Source organism: Adiantum capillus-veneris, chromosome 6, assembly GCF_014529385.1.
Source record: "Adiantum capillus-veneris isolate H3 chromosome 6, ASM1452938v2, whole genome shotgun sequence".
NCBI lineage: Eukaryota > Viridiplantae > Streptophyta > Polypodiopsida > Polypodiales > Pteridaceae > Adiantum > Adiantum capillus-veneris.
Window position 1 is genome coordinate 134,003,801 of NC_140936.1, and position 23,931 is coordinate 134,027,731.

The 23,931-nt window shown below is 44.6% G+C and overlaps 1 protein-coding gene across 2 annotated transcripts in view; it reads left to right on the top strand.

Moving 5' to 3' along the window:
* LOC147456311 (uncharacterized) overlaps window positions 1–23,931 on the top strand; it is a 129,170-nt gene that overhangs the window by 25,650 nt on the left and 79,589 nt on the right. Inside the window, exon 2 of one of the 2 annotated variants that reach the window (XM_086515444.1) lies at window positions 12,835–13,790. The exons of the other annotated variant lie outside the window; for it this stretch is intronic. Within the exon in view, the coding sequence (XP_086371570.1) occupies window positions 12,835–12,854 (20 nt within the window). The 3' untranslated portion in view covers window positions 12,855–13,790. Of the gene's footprint in view, window positions 1–12,834; window positions 13,791–23,931 lie in introns of those variants that run through there. 2 annotated transcript variants of the gene reach the window in all.

A 23,931-nucleotide genomic window follows, 5' to 3' on the forward strand; every position in this document is an offset into this window, starting at 1 on the left:
ATGCAAGAAGGCCATGTCATTGCCTACGAGAGACGATTGTTCTCAAGGCCGGAATTGATAGCACATATATATGAGAAAGAGCTTTTGGCGATTAGCCATGCCTTTACTCAGTGGCGACATTACCTACTGGGAGCCGATTTTACGGTCTTCACAGATCACCGGAGTTTACACTACTTCTTGTCACGGAAGCAGCTATCGGGAAAGCAGATGCGGTGGGCGAATATCTTGTCACAGTTTCACTTTCAGATTGTCCATGTGCAGGGACAAAAGAACTTGGTGGCAGATGCTTTGTCCCGGAAGCCGTTGGTTGTGGCTATTTCCGCGATACATCATAGGAGCTTCGAGGATATGGTCGATGAGTACAGATACAGATTTTGCAGATATTTTTACTCGGATACGGAATGGGGAGGTAGTAGCGGGATATTCCATTGGGGATGGCTACTTGATGAAGAAAACGATGTTGTGCGTTACACAGCCGTTAAGGGAATGCCACTGTCCACCATTTACGGGTCACCGCGGCATTGCTACCACCTTGAAAGGTGTGGAGAGATACTTCTTTGGGCCGAGACTCAAGAAGGATGTGGATGATTTTGTACGCAGTTGCTTGGTATGCCAGAAGGTCAAGTTTGACAGGCATAAAGCACAGACATTGTTACAGCCTTTACCCATACCCACTTGCCCGTGGGAAAGTGTTGCAATGGATTTCATTTTTGATCTTCCGAGAACACAGAGTGGGCACGACGGTGTCTGGATTGTTATTGATAGATTTAGCAAGCAAGCTCATTTCATTCCAATGAAGAAAACAATCAACCCGAATCACTTAGCGAGACTATTTGTGGCCCAGATCTTCAGATTACATGGCATGTCTGAGACAATTGTCGTCGACAAAGGCTCCAGATTCACGAGTTTGTTTTGGAAGGCTGTTTGAGAGAACATTGGCACGCGGTTGCAGTTCTCGTTATCTTTCTACCCGCAGATGGGCAATCGGAAATTGCAAATTCAGTCGTACTGGATTTATTGAAGTCTTACATCTTGGATCAGAAGACTCAATGGGAAAAGTATTTGCCTTTGGTGGAATTTGCCTACAATAACACAATTCACTCTTCAATGGGGAAGGCGCCATTTGAGATTATTGAAGGTGCTACGAAGGTTCCACCCTTCCTAAGCATGAAAGATAAGATTTTTGAAGCCGACTAGTACACACAGGACTTGGACACTTCGTTTGCCAAGGTTCAGGAGGCTTGCAGAAATCTCAAGAAAGACACAAAAAGGCAGCAGATCGAAATCGTCGCGACTTGAAAATAAAGGAGAACGATTGGGTGCTCTTACGTTTTGAGAAGGCACGCCTGAGAAAGAAAAAGGGAAAGGAGCCTTTTTTTCCGAAGCTTAGCATGAGATATTATGGACCTTTCCAGATTTCCAAAAAGATAAATGATGTCTCCTTTAAACTGAAGCTGCCCGATACTTGGAGGATTTATAATGCTTTTCATGTGAGTCTCCTAAAGCCTTTCAAAGTCGACGTGCCCGATGATGGGGAGCCCGATGAGCAACCCGAAGTGGAGGAAAACAAGGAGATACTCGTTCTAGAACAGATTTTGGTACATAAAGATAGAAAGGTAAAAGGTAAAATGATAAGGCGGTTCTTGGTTAAATTCAAGAACTATCCCATATTGGATGCGAAGTGGATGGAGGAGGAGGCCCTGGCAGATACTCCTCACATTGTGAACTTTTACCTTGAAGCATTTGGTTTAGCATAGTCTATTCCAAATTGAACCCGAACTCAGTTGGGTGGAATTTGATGGAGCGGGTATGCACAAGAGGGGAGTCGCTCCACTCCTTTGTCAACAGATTGCCCCGATTTTTGATACTAAAGTCACTGATGTCTCTTTTGAGTTTCGGGGATATTGTGAGCTGACAATATTCTGCTGTATGACTTTATGAACTGGAATTCTCGATAATATGATACTGACTTGTTATTGACTTGTCTAAGTGTAGGATTTGAAAGATAAAATGACTGCAGTATTTCGGTCTGAAAGATCTCGATAGACGTGATTGCAATAAGGATTAGTTAATCGGGCATATATGAGGTCCTGAGTGGATCTAGATACGATTGCTAAATACGTTACCGATTAATCATGGTCTGAGATCTGAATGAATTTTTATATGTGATTTGTCATGTGATGTCCTGTAATCTGACTGTCAATTGGTACATGTGTTAGATGTGTTGTTCCTAGTGCGTCGATACTAACAGGCAGTGTCTGCTAAGACAGTTAATGGCCTCTGTCTGTTTTGCAGGCGTAATTGAGGGCGATTACAATGCTTTCGAGAGGGGGGGATGTCACAAACCAGTGACGTGGTAGCCCGGATACAAACACACTTACATCCTGGCTGGCTGCAGAATCCCGTAAAACGCGTTGCAATGCTGACGTGGTAGCAGTGTACGGACCCCCGAAAAATGCGGCGCAGATTGTCGTCGAAAAAAAACGGCAGCTGTACGAAACTGCTGATGTGGCAAAAGCAATTGCTTTATTTTTAATGCTTTTTAAAGTATTGCAGCTTTTGGGGCTCTACTTTTGGCATCCCTTGTAATGAATAAATAAGTGGTTTGGGCTCCCACTTCTGAGAGCATCTGGACATAGAGTCTGAGAGTGAGACCCCTCCCACTCCCTTGTACATTGAGCACAGATTAATACAAAAAGAAATACCGAAAGGGGCGCCAGTCTTTGGGGCCAATATCTCTAGGTACGGAACTCTGTTGGGCTGTGTGGAATCAATTGTGAACTGTGAACTGTTTTGAAGTGAATCTCTGCTGTGTCGTGGTAGAATCTTTACTTGGTGTGTCGAAGTTTGTTACAAATTGATTAATAAATGCAAGGTTAGGGGTGGTTCTCACGCGGTAAATTACCTACATGCTGAAATGTTGTCCTGTGGAAGAGAGGGTATGCAACTATGACCGGCCTAGACATGCTCGTCCTGATAGAGGCTCACAAAGGTGTCAGGCTAGGATCCTAAGCTAAGACTCATGCTAGAATGTAGCAGAAGCACTTCCATGTAGCGCAAGTGAAGTGCGCAAGTGACACCTGACAGTCTACTCGTAGGAGATGCAAAGCATAGGCATGGGCGTTGTACCTTGTTGAAGCAATATAAAGAAATATGAAAGGGGTGCCAAGGTTTGGGGCCAATGCTCTCTTGGGGTGGAACTCCACCACTCCGTGTCTTGTGTGTCGTGCATCTCGTTCAGTTTAATGTTATTTGAAGTGCTTAAAGTTGTTCAATCTGTTCTTTTCCGTTGGCACTTGGTGCCCCATCTTGTTACAGAAGGAGTGGAAGTAGATGCTTGGGAGGGTAGGGATAGCAGGGCTGGTGGACTTCTACTTGGCACAAAAGGTTGGCGCTTTCTATGATAGTACTTCAAAATGGGCTTTGTCGATTTCGAGATTGCCTTATATGTTTCATGCAATAGCAACAAACCCACCCAACCTCTTAGGCAGGAAGTCCCATGAACTCTAAACCCACTAGGTTAGACTTGACTGACCAGCTGAACTGGACACAGACTAGACGAGGCGAGACTATGGGAGACGAAGGCCGACTGTACTCGACCAGCTAGACCAGTTAGACTTGCTGACTAGACCAGGGCGAGTAGACCAGCTGAACCAATTAGACCGTCCAAACCAGTTAGACCATCTAACTAGACCAAGACAAAGGTGAGAGACTAGACCAAAACCAGTTTGACCAGCTAGACAAAGGTGAGGACCAGGTCGTCCAAGTTGAATGAGGGCGAGGGTGTATAGACCAAAGGCGAGAGACTAGAGAAAAACCATGTAGACCAATAGACAAAGGCGAGGACGAGCGTGACTAAGTTGGACAAGTACGATGGTGTGCAATTAAAGAGTTAGACCTTTGACCAGGACCATGTACCTATCCCTACCCTCCCAAGCATCTACTTCCACTCCTTCTGTAACAAGATGGGGCTGGTGGACTTCTACTTGGCACAAAAGGTTGGCGCTTTCTATGATAGTACTTCAAAATGGGCTTTGTCGATTTCGAGATTGCCTTATATGTTTCATGCAATAGCAACAAACCCACCCAACCTCTTAGGCAGGAAGTCCCATGAACTCTAAACCCACTAGGTTAGACTTGACTGACCAGCTGAACTGGACACAGACTAGACGAGGCGAGACTATGGGAGACGAAGGCCGACTGTACTCGACCAGCTAGACCAGTTAGACTTGCTGACTAGACCAGGGCGAGTAGACCATCTGAACCAATTAGACCGTCCAAACCGGTTAGACCAGCTAACTAGGCCAAGACAAAGGTGAGAGACTAGACCAAAACCAGTTTGACCAGCTAGACAAAGGTGAGGACCAGGTCGTCCAAGTTGAATGAGGGCGAGGGTGTATAGACCAAAGGCGAGAGACTAGAGAAAAACCATGTAGACCAATAGACAAAGGCGAGGACCAGCGTGACTAAGTTGGACAAGTACGATGGTGTGCAGACCAATAAGAGACTAACCAATTAAAGAGTTAGACCTTTGACCAGGACCATGTACCGCAGCGGAGTGAGACTTTTGTTGAGGTCCCATCGGGTGCCAAAAATGAGAGCACCTATAGCAAGAATAGTGTGTTGCTCTCTCTACTGTGGATGTTTCTCAGTGCAATGTTCATGAAACCTCACTCCAACAGAATGAAAACACCATAAACAATGAGAGAACAAAGCAAACTCAAAAGACTCAACAGTAGACTCCGAACAACATGAGACTCAACTAATTGATGTGAAGGAGTACAGACACTGGCCGACAGCACACTTAGCTCCAAGCCCAGAGCTCACGGGTACAAAGGGGGTGTCGAGGCTCAAATGTGCAAGGAGAGCGCAAATGTGTGGTGCTAGACTGAACACACGATGCAGGATTCAAGACTCATAAAACCATCTAGAATAGCATACCAGACTAAAGAAAATATGAGCATATATACAAAAAGGACAGCCAACGGATAACTCAAATATCCTTGACAGTCTAGGTGCGCCTATCTCCAAACTAAAGCAGGGAAGAAATGGCCATTAAAGCTCAACTACAATGCGCATGTAATATATTCTCTCTTGAAAGTACTTCTTTACATAAAGTCATTCAACAGAATACTGTTAGCCTATTAGTATCTCTGAAATATCACGAGAAATCACTGACTTTACTCCCGTCGAGGTAACTTGTGACAAAGGAGCGGAGTGACTCCCCTCGTGCAGTCCGCACTTCAGTAGATTCAACCTGTTGATTCATCGATAACTCTTAGAATAGTCGGTGCTAAACCAAAAGCCTCAAGTTAAAGCTCTAATATCCGAGGAACATTTGTTAAGTCCTCCTCCTCCATCCACTTGGCACGAAGAGCTGGATAATACCTGAACTTGACCAAATATCTTCGTGTCAGCTTACCTTTCACTTTCTTTTACTTGTGATCCAGGACCTATTGTGGAATGAGTATCTCTTCCAACTCTGGCTGCTCGTTAGGCTCCTTGTTCTTTGGCTTTTCACCTTTGAAAGGTCTCAATAGACTCAAATGAAATGTACTGTGAATCTTCCAAGTATATGGTAACTTCAGTCTGAAGTATACATCATTTATCTTTTCCTAGACCTGGAAGGGTCCATAATATCTCATATTTAGGTTTGAAAAAAGCCTCTCCTTATCCTTCCGTTTTTGTAATTGTGCTTTCTCAAATTTGAGTAGCACCCAATCATTTTCCTTCAACTGCAAGTCACATGGATGCTCGTTCGCTGCCATCTTATGACTTTCTTGAGACTTCTGCAAAGCCTCCCTTACCTTGGCAAAAGCAGTGTTCAGATCTGAGTATATAGATTGGCTCTTAAATATCTTGTCCTTGGTGCTCAGAATCGGTGGAACCTTTCGGATACTTTCAACAATCTCAAGTGGCACCTTCCTATAGACGTATGATCAGTGTTGTTATACGCAAACTTCACCAAAATTTACTATGTCCGATTGTCCATCTGTCTGGGGATGAAACGAGGACGAGAATTTAAGTTGTACCTATTTTGTCCCAAAACAAACTCATGAATTGGGGATCTCTATCAAACATGATAGATTCATGCATACCATGTAGTCTGAAAATTTGTAAGACAAACAACTTGGCCAAATAAACGTCTTTCACTATCTTCTTTACAGAATGAAGTGAGCTTGTTTGTTGAATCTATTGATATTGTCCAAATTCCATCATACCCATTCTAAGTCTTCGGAGGATCAAATGTAAAGTCCATGGCTGTCCTCTCCCAAGGTCGGTTTAGGAATAGCTAAAGGTTGTAGTAGACCTGGTGCCTTGTGTCTGTCAAACTTGAGCTTCTGACACACTAGACAAATTTGTACAAACTTATCCACATCCTTTTTGAGCATAGGCAAGTAGAAATACTTTTCTACCTCTTTAAGGTACTCTTGATGCCTCTATGCCTAGCAAAAGGTGGATTATGACATTATATCAACACCTTGTTTCTCAATTCCCGTATAACACACAATATCGTCTTCCGCATCAAACAACCTTACTTTAGAGCATAGCCTGCAGTTGTATCCCCATTATGCAACCGGTCAAATACGTCTTTAAAGTCTGGATTTGTAGCGTACTTATCAAGAATATCTTCAAAGTTTTGATGATGTATCGCCGAGATGGCCGATACTTGTGGATTTTGAGACAAAACGTTTGCCACTGGTTTATCCTTTCTCATAACATGAACAATTTGAAGGCAGAACTGCGACAAAGTGTTTGCCCATCTCATTTTCTTATCCGAAAGCTATCTCTATGACAAGAAATATCTCAAACTCTAATGATTTGTAAAGACTGTGAAATCTGCTTTAAGCAGGAATGTATCCGTTGAGTTCGAGCATGTATAAGTGCTAACAACTCCTTCTCATAGATCTATGCATTCCGCTCCAGTCTATAGAACATTTGACTCTCATACGCTACAACATGGGCCTCCTACATTAAGATCGCTCCCAGAGTGCAACCACACGCATCACATTATATCTCAAAATGTTTTCGTAAATCTGGTCAAATAACACATTATTAAGTGTCAACTTTTTCTTAAGAGTCTTGAATTGCAATTTTAGATGGTCCCTGTGCAGTAAGAACATACGTCCGAAAAGCTTCAAACTTCATGTATATTCTTGAATGTTGCAATTTCAGATGGTCCCCAGGCAAAGTATGTAGTAAGAACATAGGCCCAAAAAGCTTCGAACTTCATGTACATTCTTTAAGTTTGGCCAATCTCACATGGTGTCTATTTTGGTCGGATCCATTTGTATATCCTTTGTTAAGACAATGTGTCCTAGAAAATGTATCTCTATTAGGAAAAAGTCATTGTTTTTGCCATTAACCACCAATCTATATCACCACAATGCTTCGAAATCCTACAAGTGTCTATGATCCTCCTCATGGAGAATACTATGATTTTGTTAGAGAAAGTGTCCACAAATGATTAGTACTCTCTAAAAATTGTGTCTATCATCTTGTTGAACGTTACAAGGGCATTTATGAGATCAACGGACATCACCAAATATACAATCGAGAGGATGTCCAAGGACTTGTATACATCTCTAGGAGCAATCGTGATTTGATGATAACCACTTTTCAGGCCGATTCTACTAAAACAAGTAGAATTGTGTAGCCTATCAAGTATCAATCGTGGATATTCATCCCTAGCAATGCAATTAAACTTTTCCTATGACAAGTGGAGCTGGGACATCTTTCCCTTGGGCCGCTAGAACTTCCTCCATGGGTGGTCCTATTTCATCAAGCGTCATCCGTAGTTGAGCTGCCAAATCTGTCAAGATAAACTTGGCCTTCATTGACGAAAATCAGGACTTCTTGATCTCGTACTTTGCCCCACGCTCTGTAGAGCTCTGTACCGCCCTCTAGCTGTTTCGTGCTTGCCCCCACAAAATCAAGTACCAGTCGTGCCTTTGTCTTCCCTTTCTTTCCATGCTCATTAATCGCTTTGGATGTCTTTGGTTTGTTCTCGGCATACTTCTTTGGAGCTTTATTAGGGTACTTTGCAAGAATGTGACCTTGTTCTCAATAGTCGTAACATTTGTCTCTTTGTAGTATTCTACACGCTGCCTGATTGACAGTTTTCGGCCAATTGGTCTTCTCTTCTATTGCTTACCCTTTCTTTTATTCCGATTGAACGATTCTTGCACACTTTTCACTATCACTGGCCTGTTTGTAAGGTATGTTAGTGTATCGACATGCATACCAAAACCTTGTTTGGCATGACCCATAGGTCTCTGGATAGAGTCAGAATTCTTTTGTAGACAGAAGCTTTGTATCTCTTTGGGTAAGCCGTAACAAAACCGCTCAACTTGTTGTTTGAAGGTGATCTTCTTGAAGGAAGAAACTGGTGGAAAAGTGTGCCAAAATCTCTGACAATATATGTCCAAGGTGTCTTCTTTGGTCATCCTCAGATGATTCCAGGCTAGATGACATTCTCTTCATATTCTACCGTGAGCTATCAGAAGAGGAGGATGACGAACCCGGATGATCCTCGAAGTGAACACGCTTCTTGGATTTGTCGGCTGCCTCGAAAGTTGTCTACCAGTCCAAACATCCCAGATTGTCTGCTCCTCGACTCTTCTTATGAGATTTCCTCGTGCAAAGTATTGACTTTACGCTCAATAGCATGGTCAAATTAATCTTCTGAGTACATCTTCTGCTGGTCTGCACCTAGTTTGGCTTACTACTTCATGGTTGACTTGAGAGGTGCATGGATGGTAGCTTGCCGTCAGGAATGTACCTCATCAAGTGGGTGATTCTTTAGGTATTTCACGTACTGCGGATCCTAAGAGTATCTAATCAATTGTTTGGCACTGGTGTCAACCTATAGTTGACATTGAAATCCATTCTATCAAATCAAGTGCTACGTAGGAGCAAACGATGCTCTTCTCCGAACTCCTTGGAAGGAGGTTGGTTCTCAATCGAATGTCCGTTGGTTTCTTCACCCATGTGGGAAGATGCAATAGTTTCCTCCATGCTAGAATCCATATGTGCTTTAAGAAAAGGAATCGGATTCTTCGTAGAAGAAGAATCGTCTGGGCCATGATACCATCGTAATAGAGTTGGAGACTCCGAGCCAAGGATTTACAACATACGTGAGATTGCAAATAATTGAGCGAAACTTGAAGAGAGAGAGAGAGAGAGAGAGAGAGAGAGAGAGAGAGAGAGAGAGATGGCAAGGCGGAATTTTGTGCCTAGATGCATTGGTCCCAAAGACTGACGTTTTTGCGGTATTTCTTTTTTATTATTCTATTGGAGTACAGTATCGGGGGTTCCTCTATCTCCCAGCACTTGCAAGCTGATCAGCTAAGAGTGAGACCTTGTGCACACTTAAAGAGGCCCTTGGACCACCCAAAAGCAGTTACATGAAAAGCAAAACTTCTAAAAACAACTTGACGAAAATCTAACGCCCCAAAAAGTGCAGAGCAATTTGCCAAAATCCGTACAACTAACACATCAGTAGTTTGCATTTCTCGGACTAGTTTGTTTAGTATTGCATATGTCATCCTTCTTAGAATTTCGGCCTTGCTTTATTTAAAATAGGGTTTAGGCCCCTCAACTAGGTTCTAGTAAGTTGGTAGGGTTAGGTTTTTACACCTAACCCTCTATGGCCACTTGATCGAAATGTGCAAGTTGGTAAAACTTCTGCTCCTTTGTTGGTGAAGGGTTTAGGCCCCTCAAATGAGTTCTGCTAGTTAGGCCATGCCACATCATCAGTTTTGTGACAACGAGTACAGCTTCTGCCTGTCTTCACCCGGCTTTGGTGTCTTCTTTATTGCCAACTTGAGAGGCAAATGGATAGTAGCACTTTATCGGGAATGAACCTCATCAAGTAGAGAATTCTTCGTGGATCTTTGGAGTACTTGATCATCTTCTGGCACAGGTGTCAACCTATAGTTGATTTGGAACTCTATTTTATGTAAGTCTCTTGGCGGCGAGAGCAAGCCATACTCTTTTCCTGATTCTTGGGAGGTAGATCGTCTCCCATTAGAGTCTCCATTTTGTTCTTCACCCACGTGAGAAGGTGGACCAGTTTCCTACTTACCGGATTCACTGCTCGAATCCATGTGTGCTGCGGAAAAAGTGATCGGATCCTAGAAGAAGAATCGTTATAGCTTTGATACTACTGTAATAGACTTGGACACTCGAAGTCAAAGATCTACAGCAACACGTGTGAGAAAATTGCAAACAACTCAACTAAAGCTGAAAAGAGAGAGAAGAAGAAGAAGAAGAGAATTTTAACGTCGTAGGAAACTATCCCAAGAGACCTTAAAGATCTATCCGACGAGGAGAGTTGAACTCAAGGCCTGTTATTCAAGAGGGAAATGGCATAACCAATCTACCACACTTGGGTGATAGAAAGGTTATACTATTTTCCTCCTTATTAGCGCACACACATAGACATACTTGGCTCGTAGGAAACTATCCCAAGATACCTTAAAGATCTATCCGACGAGGAGAGTTGAACTCAAGACCTGTTATTCAAGAGGGAAATGGCATAACCAATCTACCACACTTAGGAGAGAGAGAGAGAGAGAGAGAGAGAGAGAGAGAGAGAGAGAGATTCGACACGAAACGGTGGAGTTTTATTCCCAGATAGATTGGCCCCAAAGATTGACACCCCTTCTTTATATTTCTTTATTATTGCTTCACAAGAGTACAATGTCGGAGGGTCTCCCTCTTGCAATGCTCCCAAGGTAATATGCCAAGAGAAGAGGCCTTGGAACTTCAAGTATGTAAAGGTCCCTGGCCAAAAGCATACGAGTTAAAAGCCCCGATCCAAAAGCTTACTCCCAAAAGCTAGCACACATAGGGTTGTCTGTAAATTGCGAAAAACCATATTGCTACCATGTTAGTATGATCCGCGTTTTCCAGCCCATCCGTACAACTAGCAACATTAGGAAGAGAATAGGGTCTAAGAGAGCCTCTTTATTTTCCATGAACTTATGGAGGTGATTAACATTTTGTCAAATTGGTGTACGCCATGTGTGCAAGAATGGCGGGTGGGTAAGAGATGTGTAAGAGTGGTCAACGGATGCACTTTTCTCTCCAAAAAGAAGGTGGACAATTTAATGATTTTACGACTTCCATAACTCCCACATATTATCTCCGATTAAAGCGGAGATCATAGATCTGCAATCTACACATTAAGCTCTTTCCATAGATATGCTACATGATATGGTTTTACCTGCTAGATTTTAAATTTCATTTTGGGGGGAAAATTTGGATTTAAATAAACTAGCCGTTTTGCCTATTTGAATTCAAAAGTTGTCCTTTCATTACTTTCTTATTACTATATGTTTGACTTCCTTAAACTGCTAAATAAAGAGGCCCTCCTAGACCCCATTCTCTTCCTAATATATTGGGGATTTTCGCTAGTAGCTTTATTTAGGTTTTTAGGCCCCTCGGCTACTTTGTGTAAGTTGGAAGAGGCTAAGTTTTTAAACCGAACTCCTTTTGGGCCTCTCAGATATAATCTGTAAGTTAAGGGTCATGCCACATGTCAAAGTTATGACATTGCACTCCAGTGTCATCATTCTTCTTGTTGCTAGAACAATGCTTCACTTAGTGCTCTTTGCTGCCACAACTAAAGCGCTTTCCTTGAAGTATACACTCTTTCTCTGCTCGAGAATATACCCATGAGTTGCTGGTTCGAATGGATGCTTGTTGAAAGGTTTCTTCTCTGCTTTTAGAAGCAATTTTACCGAAGGTTTGTTCTTTCTTTGTTGTCTGTCCAACAATTTGCACGTTATAACCAGCCTTGTCTTTGTCGTTCATAGAGGCTACATCCTTACTGGATTGTAAGATTTTCAATTCCAACTGTGTGGCAAGGACTGAAGCTATCTGAGATGGGCAGAAAGGGTGAGACTTCTAACAAAGGTTTCCAAAACTTCTCTACGTGTTGTTGTACTTTCTCACCTTTTAATTGGTCAACTTTATCCCATCTCTGAGTGATAGTTTGGATCGCATTTAGAGGCAAGAACTGAGCAATAGGTGAAAAATTACAATCTGATGCAATCATGACTTCAATTGAGTTTAAGAACGCTTCTATCCACCAATGTAGGCCGTATCTTTAACGATATATCAACAGAGTTAAGCATAGATGAAGGTTTCATCACACCAAAAGCAACCTCATATTGAGCAACAAATACCAACACTTTGTTTGCATCATATTCACGATTATACGAAACAAACTTAAGAGATGTGTTCCTATCTTTAAAGTCTTTGGTTTCCAAGAACTTGATTACATCATCCAATTGTTGTAACTCGACGTTAGGCATAAAAGCAAATGTCCTATTTTACCTCTCAAAAGAGATACATGCGGTTGACGTTCGAAACTTTATGCTGTGTTTAGTGCACCAACACCATTCACTTACGTAGGAACGTCAGAATGTCCATGTTCTTTCGTATGTAGGCTGCGTTTTTTGAGTCTTATCTCAGAATGGCCATGCTCATATTTTTCTCACACTGTCTACCTCTTCATATGAAAGATGCCTTCTCAAGCTGTCTATAGTGTTTATAAGGATCACCTTTCATAAGATGGTAGTAATAGAGTGTTGGGTCTTGATACCAGTGTAACGGGTTGGGTACGAGCGCTAAAAAAAGATAAAATGGTTTTCAAAGTTTTAATTTTTCACGAGATGGTAGTAAAAGAGTGTTGAGTCTTGATAATAGTGTGCTACGATGAAATGTTTTTTAAAGTTTTTTTTTGTTTTTTGTTTTTCCTCTTATATAGCTTATTGCGTTTTTGAGTTTGCTTACACAAACATCATTGTTTGTTTGATTGTGCAGGCAAGCTCGCAAAATGGTAACAACTTTAAGAGGTATCAATAGTGGACGTGGGATATTTGTGATGGCGACATTGGGCGAGAATGATAACATTTATTGTTAAGTTAGGATTACAATAAGAAATCCTTTCTATCACGGTATAGTCTCCGGATTCTTGACGGTAGAAGCAGCGTTCTTAAGAAATTAGATCATGGCCTCGAAGATGACCCACCATATATTGTTTCGTAATTTCACAAATTCATTCCGACGAGCATTTTTAGAAGAGTAAAGTCATTTTGAACGGGAGTTTAGAATCAGATTTTTTTGTGACAATATTATTTATTTGTTTTTAAAATCTTGGTTTGCTTTCGCATGTTTACAATGAAAGAGGCTCACATGTCTTTGGTACGGCACTGTCGTAAAGCACAGACACTTCATCGGAACGATCCTAGTAAAGTACTAAGCGGCCAGGAGCGACCGGAACTTTGAGTGCGTAGTACAGGTCGGTGAGACGAGGACCCGTGAGAAAGCCATGGCCATGGATGCTCGTGAAGGAAGCCATTCAAAATTTATGCTCAATCTCCACCTACCTTTCTAAACGTAAAGTCATAGTAATGTTGATCGATTTTTGTAGGCTTTTGATGATTGGTGAGAAGAAAGCCCTGATGGAAGAGGAGAGAATACATGTTTGGTGTGTATAAATTTCATCCTATCTTTGTTTTTTAATAAGTATGTTGCATATGGGAGTGTGTCCGAAGAAGAAACAAGAGAGTATTTGTATGTATGCATGTGAATGTGCGAACGTGTATGCGTGAATGTGTGTGTGAGGTGGATTAAGAGGTATAGATTTGGGTTTCAAAGCCTTTTTCTAAAAGCTTTTAAAAAACTTAGCAAAGAGCTTAAAAGCTTTTTTTATTGTGGATGAGAGAGAGTGATGAGAGAACCCACAAAGACAAACTGATTTAAAACTTGCACTTGTGAAAAGAGAGAGAGAGAGAGAGAGAGAGAGAGAGAGAGAGAGAGAGAGAGAGAGAGAGAGAGAGAGATAGTTCTCTTATCAACCTGGGAGGTCAAATATGACCTTATGGGACCAAATGAACATGTCACGTGGTGTGAGTGGAGTTCATAAGTGACTCTCGATGCTCAAAAATGGTTGAAATGAGCGTCGCAATAGAGAGTCCACATCGTGGTTGGGAGAGGAAGGTATGTAGGGAGAGATCATGGCTGAATATATGGGAAAAAGAGGATCTAATGTGGTCAAAAGCTGAGCACTCAAGTAGTGTGTGGTACTCACTCTCTCGCACTTGACGAGGGCATAAGGTGCAAAGTCGATGACACTCCTCGCCAGTGTCCCAACGTCCTGTCTCGCAGCGTAGAGAATGGGAGCTAAGACGAATGGAGGCAATGGTGCGGATCGCACTCAACGGGATGGGCTCAAGGATGTAGGAATGGGTTCGGTTACCTCGTTCCGAGAAGAAGAGAGATTTGTAGTTTGGGGCAACGTGTGTGGTGTAATGGCTGAAGCGAGAACCTCCGGATTTCTCCCAAGCCGTGATACATTGGCGTTGTAAGAAGGCCTCATTAACTTGGGAGTCGATCGACGCATCCTTGACCAAGTGACATGCATCCCATCTACCAAACCATTTCTTGATATCAAGCATCCACCCCGAACTTAGTATTTTGCTCTTGCATGTCTTTTGAACCATTTGACTTGCTTTATATGCGATTCTAGGAAGTCAATGCAAAGGGCTACGTTGTGTCTTACGCATGTACTCCACAACCCTTTGCATGCCCAAGACCTCAATGGGAAGCAATCCGGACTCAAGAAGTAAGAGCATGTAGGGTGTTTGTGTCTTGACTTGGAGAAAGTTGGTGAGAAAACGCTTTTGGACATTCTCAAACTCTTTCCAAGTAGACTTCCCGATGCTTCCACCCCACACCTCCACTCCATAAAGAAGCACCGGTGTCACCAATGTGTCAAAGAGGTACTTTTTGAGAGCCCAACACTTTATCTCTCCTGCATTGCACATGTTCTCAAATGCATAATAGGCCCTCTTTCCGGCTTCCAAGCGACGCATTGCACAATCCTTCCATTTATGATTGGATGGAACCTCAAGGCCAAGGTACTTGAAGTGATCTACCACTTCAAGTTTCTCATTGTTATATACAATGCATGGATTTTCATCATTGAGGGTCTTTACAAGCATAACCTTGGTTTTGGATCCATTCACGATCAGCCCGCTATGTAGGCAAAAGCGTTACAAGACACTCATAAGCTTTTGTGCATCTTCTAAGGTATGTGCCAAGAGCACTACATCATCGGTATAAAGCAAAAGCATGATCACCGCATTTCCAATCTTAACCTCTTCTATGCCTTCTTGCTGCATAAAGTCAAGAACCATGCATTCCAATTCATCAATGAGTAGTCCAAAGAGGGTTGGGGAAAGTGGGCATCCTTGTTTGACACCAATAGTGCTTGCAAAAAATTCTGAAATTCCATCTCCCATACGTAATCGACATATCACTTTTTGGTAGATGCGAAAGACTGCATGCATAAATTCTCTCGGCACTTGAAGGCTTTGCATACGTTTCCAAAGATTTCCTCGCGGTACCATGTCAAAAGCTTTCTTGAAATCCACAAAGCAACAATACAACTTTTTTCCTTTCAATCGAGACGCTTCCATAAGAACTCAAAGAGTGACAAGGTGATCAATAGTGCTATGATGCTTTCGAAAACCTGCTTGGCCAAGTGCACGTTTGCCATTCTTTTCAGCCCATTCACTTATCTTCATCTCCATGATACATCCAAATAACTTTGCCATCAAAGAATCAACCATTATAGTGCGATAGTTGTTCACATTGTTTACATCTCCTCCTTTGTGCAAAGGTTTGATCCAATTTGCACTCCAATCATGAGGCATGCCATACTGAAGATATTTGTTTATATACTCGAGCTGAAAGTGACACAATTGTTTTTCAAGTGTTTTACTACTACGTTTAGATCTTTTTTTATAGAGTGCTCACTCTTATGTATATGCAATGCTACATCCCCTCCACCCACACACAGATCTTTGTCCCTCTCCTTATATCTCAAAGCCAGGCCAATGTAGAGATCGTTCAAAAAGCCATGTAGTCGGTACAAACAAGCACATACTTCCCCTTCCACAAGCCAATAGCAATGGAATTTACGAAAAGGGGCATCTCTTCTCTTCGATTAGCTACAATTGGCAACTGAATGAGGAAGAATTATATGTTACTTCACCACAAAGCCAAAGGTTGAAGATCCCCATTCTCATTAGCAAACATGTGATGAAATACACCGTGAAAGCCTCGTGCACTAACAATATTCTCCATCTCCTCCTTCATAGCTTCTTTTTGTAGTGAATCTCGTATCTTGTGGAAACACGTTACAAAGATCTTGTTAATCTCTCTTGAGTCTCTAGAGTCGGCACACGCAAGGTCGTAGGCACGAAGCTAAGAAGCTATCCCTTCATCTATGACATTGGACAGATTCTGAAAAGCATATCTCCATTTACTCAATCATAGACCTTGCATGTGCCGACTGTGGAGGTTCAAGAGAGATTAATAAGGTATTTGTAACGGGTTATTAGAAGATATGAGATTTACTGCAAGAAGAGCTACGAAGGAGGAGATGGAGGAAATTGTTAGTGCACGAGGTCTTTGTGGTGTGTTCCATCACATGTTTGCCAATGACAATAGGGATCTTAAACCTTTGGCTTTGTGGTGAAGTAGCATCTAGATCTTCCTCATGCTGCTTTCTAGTTGTAGCTTATGGAAGAGAAGAGATGCTCCCTTTTGTAAAATCTGTTGGTAGTGGCTTGTGGAAGGGGAAGTGTGTCTGCTTGTTTGTATTGACTACATGGCTTTTTGGATGATCTTTACATTGGTTGGCTTTGAGGCATAAGGAGCGCGGCAAAGACGTGTGTGTGGGTGGAGTGGATCTAGCATTGCATGTACATAAGAGTGAACACTCTATAAAAGCAGATCCAGGAGTAGTAGCAAGACACTTGAAAAACAATTGTGCCGCTTTTGGCTTGAGCATATAAATAAATATCTATATGAGTGTTGATAGTAGGAGTTCAGGGGTACCACTTCATGGCTTTTGGCTTGTTTGTATTGACTACATGGCTTTTTGGATGATCTTTACATTGGTTGGCTTTGAGGCATAAGGAGCGCGGCAAAGACGTGTGTGTGGGTGGAGTGGATCTAGCATTGCATGTACATAAAAGTGAACACTCTATAAAAGCAGATCCAGGAGTAGTAGCAAGACACTTGAAAAACAATTGTGCCGCTTTTGGCTTGAGCATATAAATAAATATCTATATGAGTGTTGATAGTAGGAGTTCAGAGGTACCACTTCTTTTGTGCAAGAGTCTTTTGTTTTAACACCCTCTCTCTCTCTCTCTCTTTTTCCGCCAGTGCGGATTTTAAATTAGCTTACGCTTGCGGGTTCTCTCATCACTCTCTCTCATCCATAATAAAAAAGGCTTTTAGGTTTTTTTCTAAGCTTTTGAAAAGCCTTTGCAGAAAGGCTTTGAAGCCCAACTCCATACCCCGTAATCCACCTCACACACATATTCACGCATACACATTCGTACATTCACATGCATACATGCACACACTCTCTTGTCTCTCTCTTCGCACACACTCCCACATGACACATTTTTATTAAAAAAAAAGGAGTCGGTAAAATTCACACACACCAGACATGTATTCTCTCTCCTCTTCCATGATAGCTTTCTCCTCGTCAATAATCAAAAGCGTACATAAGTCGATCAACATTACTACTACTTTACGTTTAAAAAGCTAGGTGAGGATTTGAGGGTAAATTCTGAATGACTTACCTCCTGAGCATCCATGGCAATGGATTCTTCGGGGGATCTTGTCTCATTGGCCTGTATGCACTTGATATTACAGCCACTTGTTGCCGCTTGGTGCCTCGCTAGGATCATTTCAATGAAGCGTCTGTGCTTTGCGACAATGTTGTACCGAAGACACGTGAGGTGCCTTCATTCTAAACATACATACGAAAGCAAACAAAAACGTGACAAACAGATAAATAATATTGTCATAAAGGAAAACCGATTCTAGACTCCCATTCACGAATGACTTTACTTTTCTAGGAATGCTCATCGCCGGAATAAATTTGTGAGACTACGAAACAATGTACGGTGCGGTGATCTCCGAGGCAATGATCCACCTTCTCAAGAACGTCACGTCTACCGTTAAGAATCCGAAAGCTATATTGTGATGGTACAGATTTCTTATTGTAATGCTAGCTTGACAGTAAATGTCGACATCATTTTCGCTCAACGTCGCCATCACAAATACCCCATGCCCACTATTGATACCTCATAAAGTTACCACTATATGGCGAGCTTGTCTGTCCAATCAAACAAACAAACGATGTTTATGTAGCAAATTCAAAAATGTAAATAAGCTACATAAATGAGAAAAAAAGTTTAGAATAAAACTTTGAAAAATATTTGATATTTTTGAGCACTCGTACCCATCCTGTTACATTGGTATCAAGGCTCAACACTCTTTCACTACCATCTCATGAAAGGTGATCCTTATAAACACTGTATATAGCTTGAGAAGACATCTTGCATGTAAAGAGGTAGACACTGTGGGCAAAATATAGAACATGGCCATTTGGAGATAGGACTCAAGAAAGGCAGTGTACATGAGAAAGAACATGGCCATTCTGACATTTCTACACAAGCGAATGGCGTTGCGGCACCAAACAGAGTGCAATGTTTTGGACGCCAGCCACATGCATCTCTTTTTAGAGGTAAATTAAAGCAGCTACTTTTATGTCTAATGTGGAGTTACAACACTTAGATGATGCAATCAAGTCCTTGGAAACTTTAAAGATGGAAAGAAATCTATTAAGTTTGATGCGTATAATTGTGAATATGATGAAAGCAAAGTGTTGGCATTTTTTTTTTTTTTTTTCGAGAAAAAGATCCTTCTATTAGTTAATGAAAATTGCCCATAGGGCTACGTCCACCTTTGCGAGAGAGGGCTACAACAAGCATGATGGGGAGACTCTCCCAATGAAAAAACAGCATATATACAATGAGGCTAAATCAAGAGATGGGAGGAGGGAAGAGCCACACAGGTGGACAGTAGTGCCATCTGAGCACCCCCTGGACTATAGTGTAGAAAGGCCCAGGGCGCTAGAGTCGAAGAAAAGCCTCGCGGCGCTCCCGCATGCGGTCGGAGCTGCCCTGTAGTCCCTCAAGCTGTCCTCTGAGAGTATGGATCAGCTCTAGCCAAAAGTCACGAACAGTCTCTGCTGGTGGCACAGGACGAGCCTCAAAGATGCGGAAACAGCGGGCCCGCCAGATGAACCAGAGAGCTAGGCCGCTGATGAGCTCCAAACACTCCTCTCTCTCACTGCACCACTCCTGTGGAGTAATCTCTGTAGCAGGCTGGAGTGTAGGTCGCCCCCCCTGTATCACTATCATCCTGCTGGTGGAAGATAGCTCAAACTGAAGTGCTGGGCCCGTGAGGGTGGACCAAGCCGCTGCCCCCCAAGTGTACTGTCGAGCCGTGGAAAGGCAGGCATCAGCCGAAGAACACGTAGCCACACCTGCTGGGCCGAGGGACAGTCCCAAAGACAGTGACGTTGACTCTCCACCAACTGGTCACAGGCTGCACATGCGGCCGAGAGACCACTATGCACCAGCCAGCTCCCTACTGCTGTGGCTCTGTGCGCAACCAGCCACTGGAACAAGGTGACTCGCCTCGGCTGTCTGGAGTCCCACAGCCTCTGCAAAAAAGCTGCCAAGAACTCGACTGTGAGGCCCTCCTCCTACCAATGACGTGTTGCAGCGGGGCGGGCCTCTCTCTGTGCTGCAAGTATATGACGTCCAAGCTGAACAGTGTACTAAAAGAAGGGGACTCCTGGGCGGTCGGCAGAAGAGAAGGGGTCCCTCCATAGGCACTCACCAGGATCCCACTGTACTCGTGCCAATGGACAACACTCCCAAGCCCATAGCCTCCAGTGTCCAGTCTCAAGAGCTGCTGGGTCAGGTCTATGACGCAAGTCCTCCCACAGATGTCCACAACTCGGATCCTCTGGAAACAGCACTCTGCTACCTGCGGGGCCTCTACTACAACTCGCTGTAATCGTCCCCTACCCTGAAGCTCGAAGAACAGGGTTGGGACAGTCTCTGAGCAAGCCCTGACTGAAATGAGAACCTCCAGTCGTGTGAAGGCTCCCATCCACCGGGGTGCTACTGGCTCGAGAGGCGTGAGCCACTCAGCTGGAACTGACTCTGAGATGTCCTGACACATGCTCTGCACCCCTCTCATGCCCTGCAGCTGGACAGCCTGTATCTCCTCTGACAAACCTGTGAACTCTAGCCAGTCACCTAGAGAACGTGCTGGACCTGCTGCCATGGGACCCCAAGAAACATGAGGCCGACTCCCAACCAAGTGGTCTCTCTGAGTGCTAACCATGGGGTTCCAGACGAGGGGCTGCCGTAGGCGCTCCTCCGTGCATGTCGGCTGTCTCTGCTCTAGGCCACGCCGTAAGAGCTCCCAAGATCGAAGTAAACTCACAGCGAACCTGTCCTCCAGTCTCCTGCTCAAACCAACTCGGCGCAGCTTTGAAAAGATCCATCTAGTCGAAGGTTGCCAAGGACCTCCTGACTGAGGCACCCTGGCACGAAGCCTCTGCAACAAGAATTCCTTCCAGGGCTCCTCGCCTGGAAGAAGTCTTCTGACGACAAACTTCCCAAGAAGGGCTCTGCTCTGCTGTGCAGGATCAATGATCCCAAGCCCTCCCTGAGAATAAGGAAGTGTGATGATCGACCAAGCCACCTTGGCTCGGGCAATCTGAGTATCGCGATCTGACCAAAGGAAGTTCCTGATCAGCCTCTCTACCTGGCTGACACAAGAACTCGAGAAGATCCAGCAAGAAGTGATGTACCACATAGTCACCAACAACACCTGGTTTGCAACTACTACTCTACCAGCCAGCGAAAGTCGTGCTGAGCTCCAATGTAACAGCTTTCTCCTGATGGACAGGAGAAGAGGAGCAATCTGCTGCTCGGGGGACAAGTCCAGACCAACCTGACAACCCAAGTACCGAACTGCAGTCCCTGGAGGAATCCACCTGAAACCCACTCCTGGCATCCAATCTGGCACAGGAGCACTGCCAATCGAGAAAGCCACTGTCTTTCTCCAGTTGATCAATGCGCCCGATGCACAGCAGAAGGTCTCCAAAGCCTGCTCACATGTGTGTAGATTGGCCTCCTGGCCCTCTAAGTACAAGGCTGAGTCGTCGGCAAACTTAGCGTCCAGAAGCTCATCTCCTCGTATAGGGAGTGCTAAGCCTCTCAAACCAACCTGTTGTGACACCAAAAATCTGCTCATCGCCTCCGCATAGAACAGAAAGAGAAAAGGGGCAAGAGGACAGCCCTGTCTGATCGAACGTGTGAGCATGAAGCGCTCACCTCTACCTCTTGCCAACAGCACCTGACTGTGAGCTTGTCTGTACAAAGCTGACACCCCTCTGATCCAAGCATCTGAGAAGCCCATCCTGCGTAGCGTGCCCTCTAAAAAGTCCCAGTCAACTCTGTCGTATGCCTTCTCAAAATTGAGAAGAAGAATCACAAGGTCCTCCCCACGGAGCTGTGCAAGGGCAGAAGCCTCCCAAAAAGTGAAGATGTTGTCAAGGATACTGCGTTCCTTGACAAAACCTGTCTGAGTCTCATGTATAAGGCTCTCCAAAAGTGGCTGAATCCTCAAACTCAGAGCCTTGGCAAGAATTTTGTAGGCTGAGTTGAGAATGGTGATGGGGCGCCATTGTCGAATCTCATCCAAGGAGCCACCCTCCTTTGGAATGAGGTAAATCAGGCCCTCACTCATGCTATCCGGCATTACTCGTGTGTGCAGAATGTACTGAAAGGCACTACAAAGATCTGGACCAAGCAGGTCCCAGTACTCTAAGAAGAAGCTGGGAGTCAGCCCATCCTCACCTGGACAACTACTACGAGGGAGGGCCCTAAGAGCCGTGTGCAGCTCCTCAAGCTGAAGAGGTATCTCTAGCCTCTGGCGCATCTCCTCAGTCACAAGACAAGGCATCTGTGCCCAAACCTGCTCCCTGCATGCAACCTGTCTCTCTGACTCGAGCTCAGCTGATAGTAGCTCACGATAAAAGTCAGTAGCAACTGCACGCATATCCTCTGGCTCACAAACAACTGACCCATCTGGTCTCCTCAACTGATTGACCTTGGCATGCGAGTGCCGAGGTCCCACTGTCTCAAAAAAAGCACCTATTACTCTGTCACCCACCTGAGTCCACTGAGATGCCTGTCGGTGAAAGACAAACTCATGGCGCCTCTCCTCTGTGCAAGCAAGCTACTGTCGAGCCTGCTGTAACTGCTCCTCCAACCATGGACTGTCTGCATGCTGCTCCTGCATCCTCTGTAGTGAAGCAATGCCTCGTCTGAGATGCTACTCCTGCTCTCTCGCTGTAGCCCGTCGAGCCAGAGACTCCTGGAGAAAGAAGTGGCTAAGGCGAGCTAGGCCCGAGGCCACTCTGTCTGCAGGTGGAGCCTGGCTGTCCTTGTCCTCTGTCCATAGAGCCTCGACCCTCTCTCTGAGTGCTGAGTCCAACAAGACCCGCTTTGGGATACGAAGCATCGTGCTCCCACTCCTCTGCCTGTCTGCCACTGTGAGGATCACTGGTGCATGGTCCAAGAAGAATGTCCCTGCCAAGATGCCCACTGATCCCCCCAAGTCACTGAAGTGGTCACTAGTGTAGAAGCGATCTATGCGCGATAGATTCACTCCTCCCACTCTGCGGTCCGATCTGGAGTAGGCAAGACTCTCTGGAGGCCTCACAAAGCCAGAATGCTGCCATGTATCCGAGACCTTCAAAGTCATACACAACCTCTCCCAAGTTGCTAACTCGACTCCATGCACAGTAGCATGGCTGCCTCTGATCCTGTCAGAAGGGTCCTCCAACATGTTGAAGTCCCCTCCTACACACCACTGGTCAGCCTGTGGCAAAGACTCAACAATCTGTGACCAAAACTCTGCACGAGCACTCGCCACATTGGGCGCATAGATGTTCAGGAAACCCACATGGCCACCCTGAACCTGCATAGTAATCCACTGAGCCCTGCCTGGCACAATAATCCCTCTGCCCACAATGGCCTGCTGCAATGAGTCCGCAATAGTCATACATACCCCTCCCTGGATGCCTCCAGGTCCAAAAGCAGCTGACGAAAAGGTATCATAGCGTCCACCCAAAATCTGACCACATCGCCGAATGCGGCTCTTAGACAAATGGTGCTCCTGAAGCACAAGGAGATCAATCTCTTCTCCCACAAGTCAACGCTGAAGCTCCTGACGCAATCGGCCCCGCTGTCGCTGAAACTGGGGCCCACCTAGTCCCTGCACGTTCCACGAGACGATCCTCATGGGGAGCGAGAGAGAATAGATGCTGCCGTAGCAGCAAGACGAGCTATCTTCGAGGCTGGCTTGGATAGGGAGTAATCCGCATCTGAGCGTCCTCTAGATAGGCGAGACTGCAGTGAGTGCCTGGTCCAAGCCCAAGCAGAGCGAGCCGTGCGTAAAGCAACCTCCTCTGTCCAGGAGTCCTCATGGATGTATACATAGCAAGGCAAACAGTGCGTATCAGCAAAAAGGTACACCACAATGTGTCTACATCCTGCTGAGTCTGGGGTGTCACCGCAAACTTGGCCAGTGGCCACAAAGTCTGCAGCAAGTCTGTAACGGCAAGTTCTCCCATGTGGTGAGAGAACTCAAGAACCTGTGTATGCAACCATCCCACCACTGTGTCGAGGGACCACTCTGAAGCAGGCTGCCTCGTGGTCTGTTGCGGAATCGCCGAGAAAGCGAGTGAACCCGTAATCGAAGAAATCCCAGCGGCGTTCGACGAAAGAGCAAGTCGAATGGTGGGCTTAGCGGGGTCAGGCGAGGGGGCTTGAGGCGAGTCCCTGTGTGGTGAAGCTGGAGCCTCCATGTGTGTCTACTGCTAAGTCGAAGAAGCGGGTGGTGAAGAAAAAACCTGCAAACAAGTCAGCCAGGCACTTTTTCCGAAGAGAAAATGCTGCC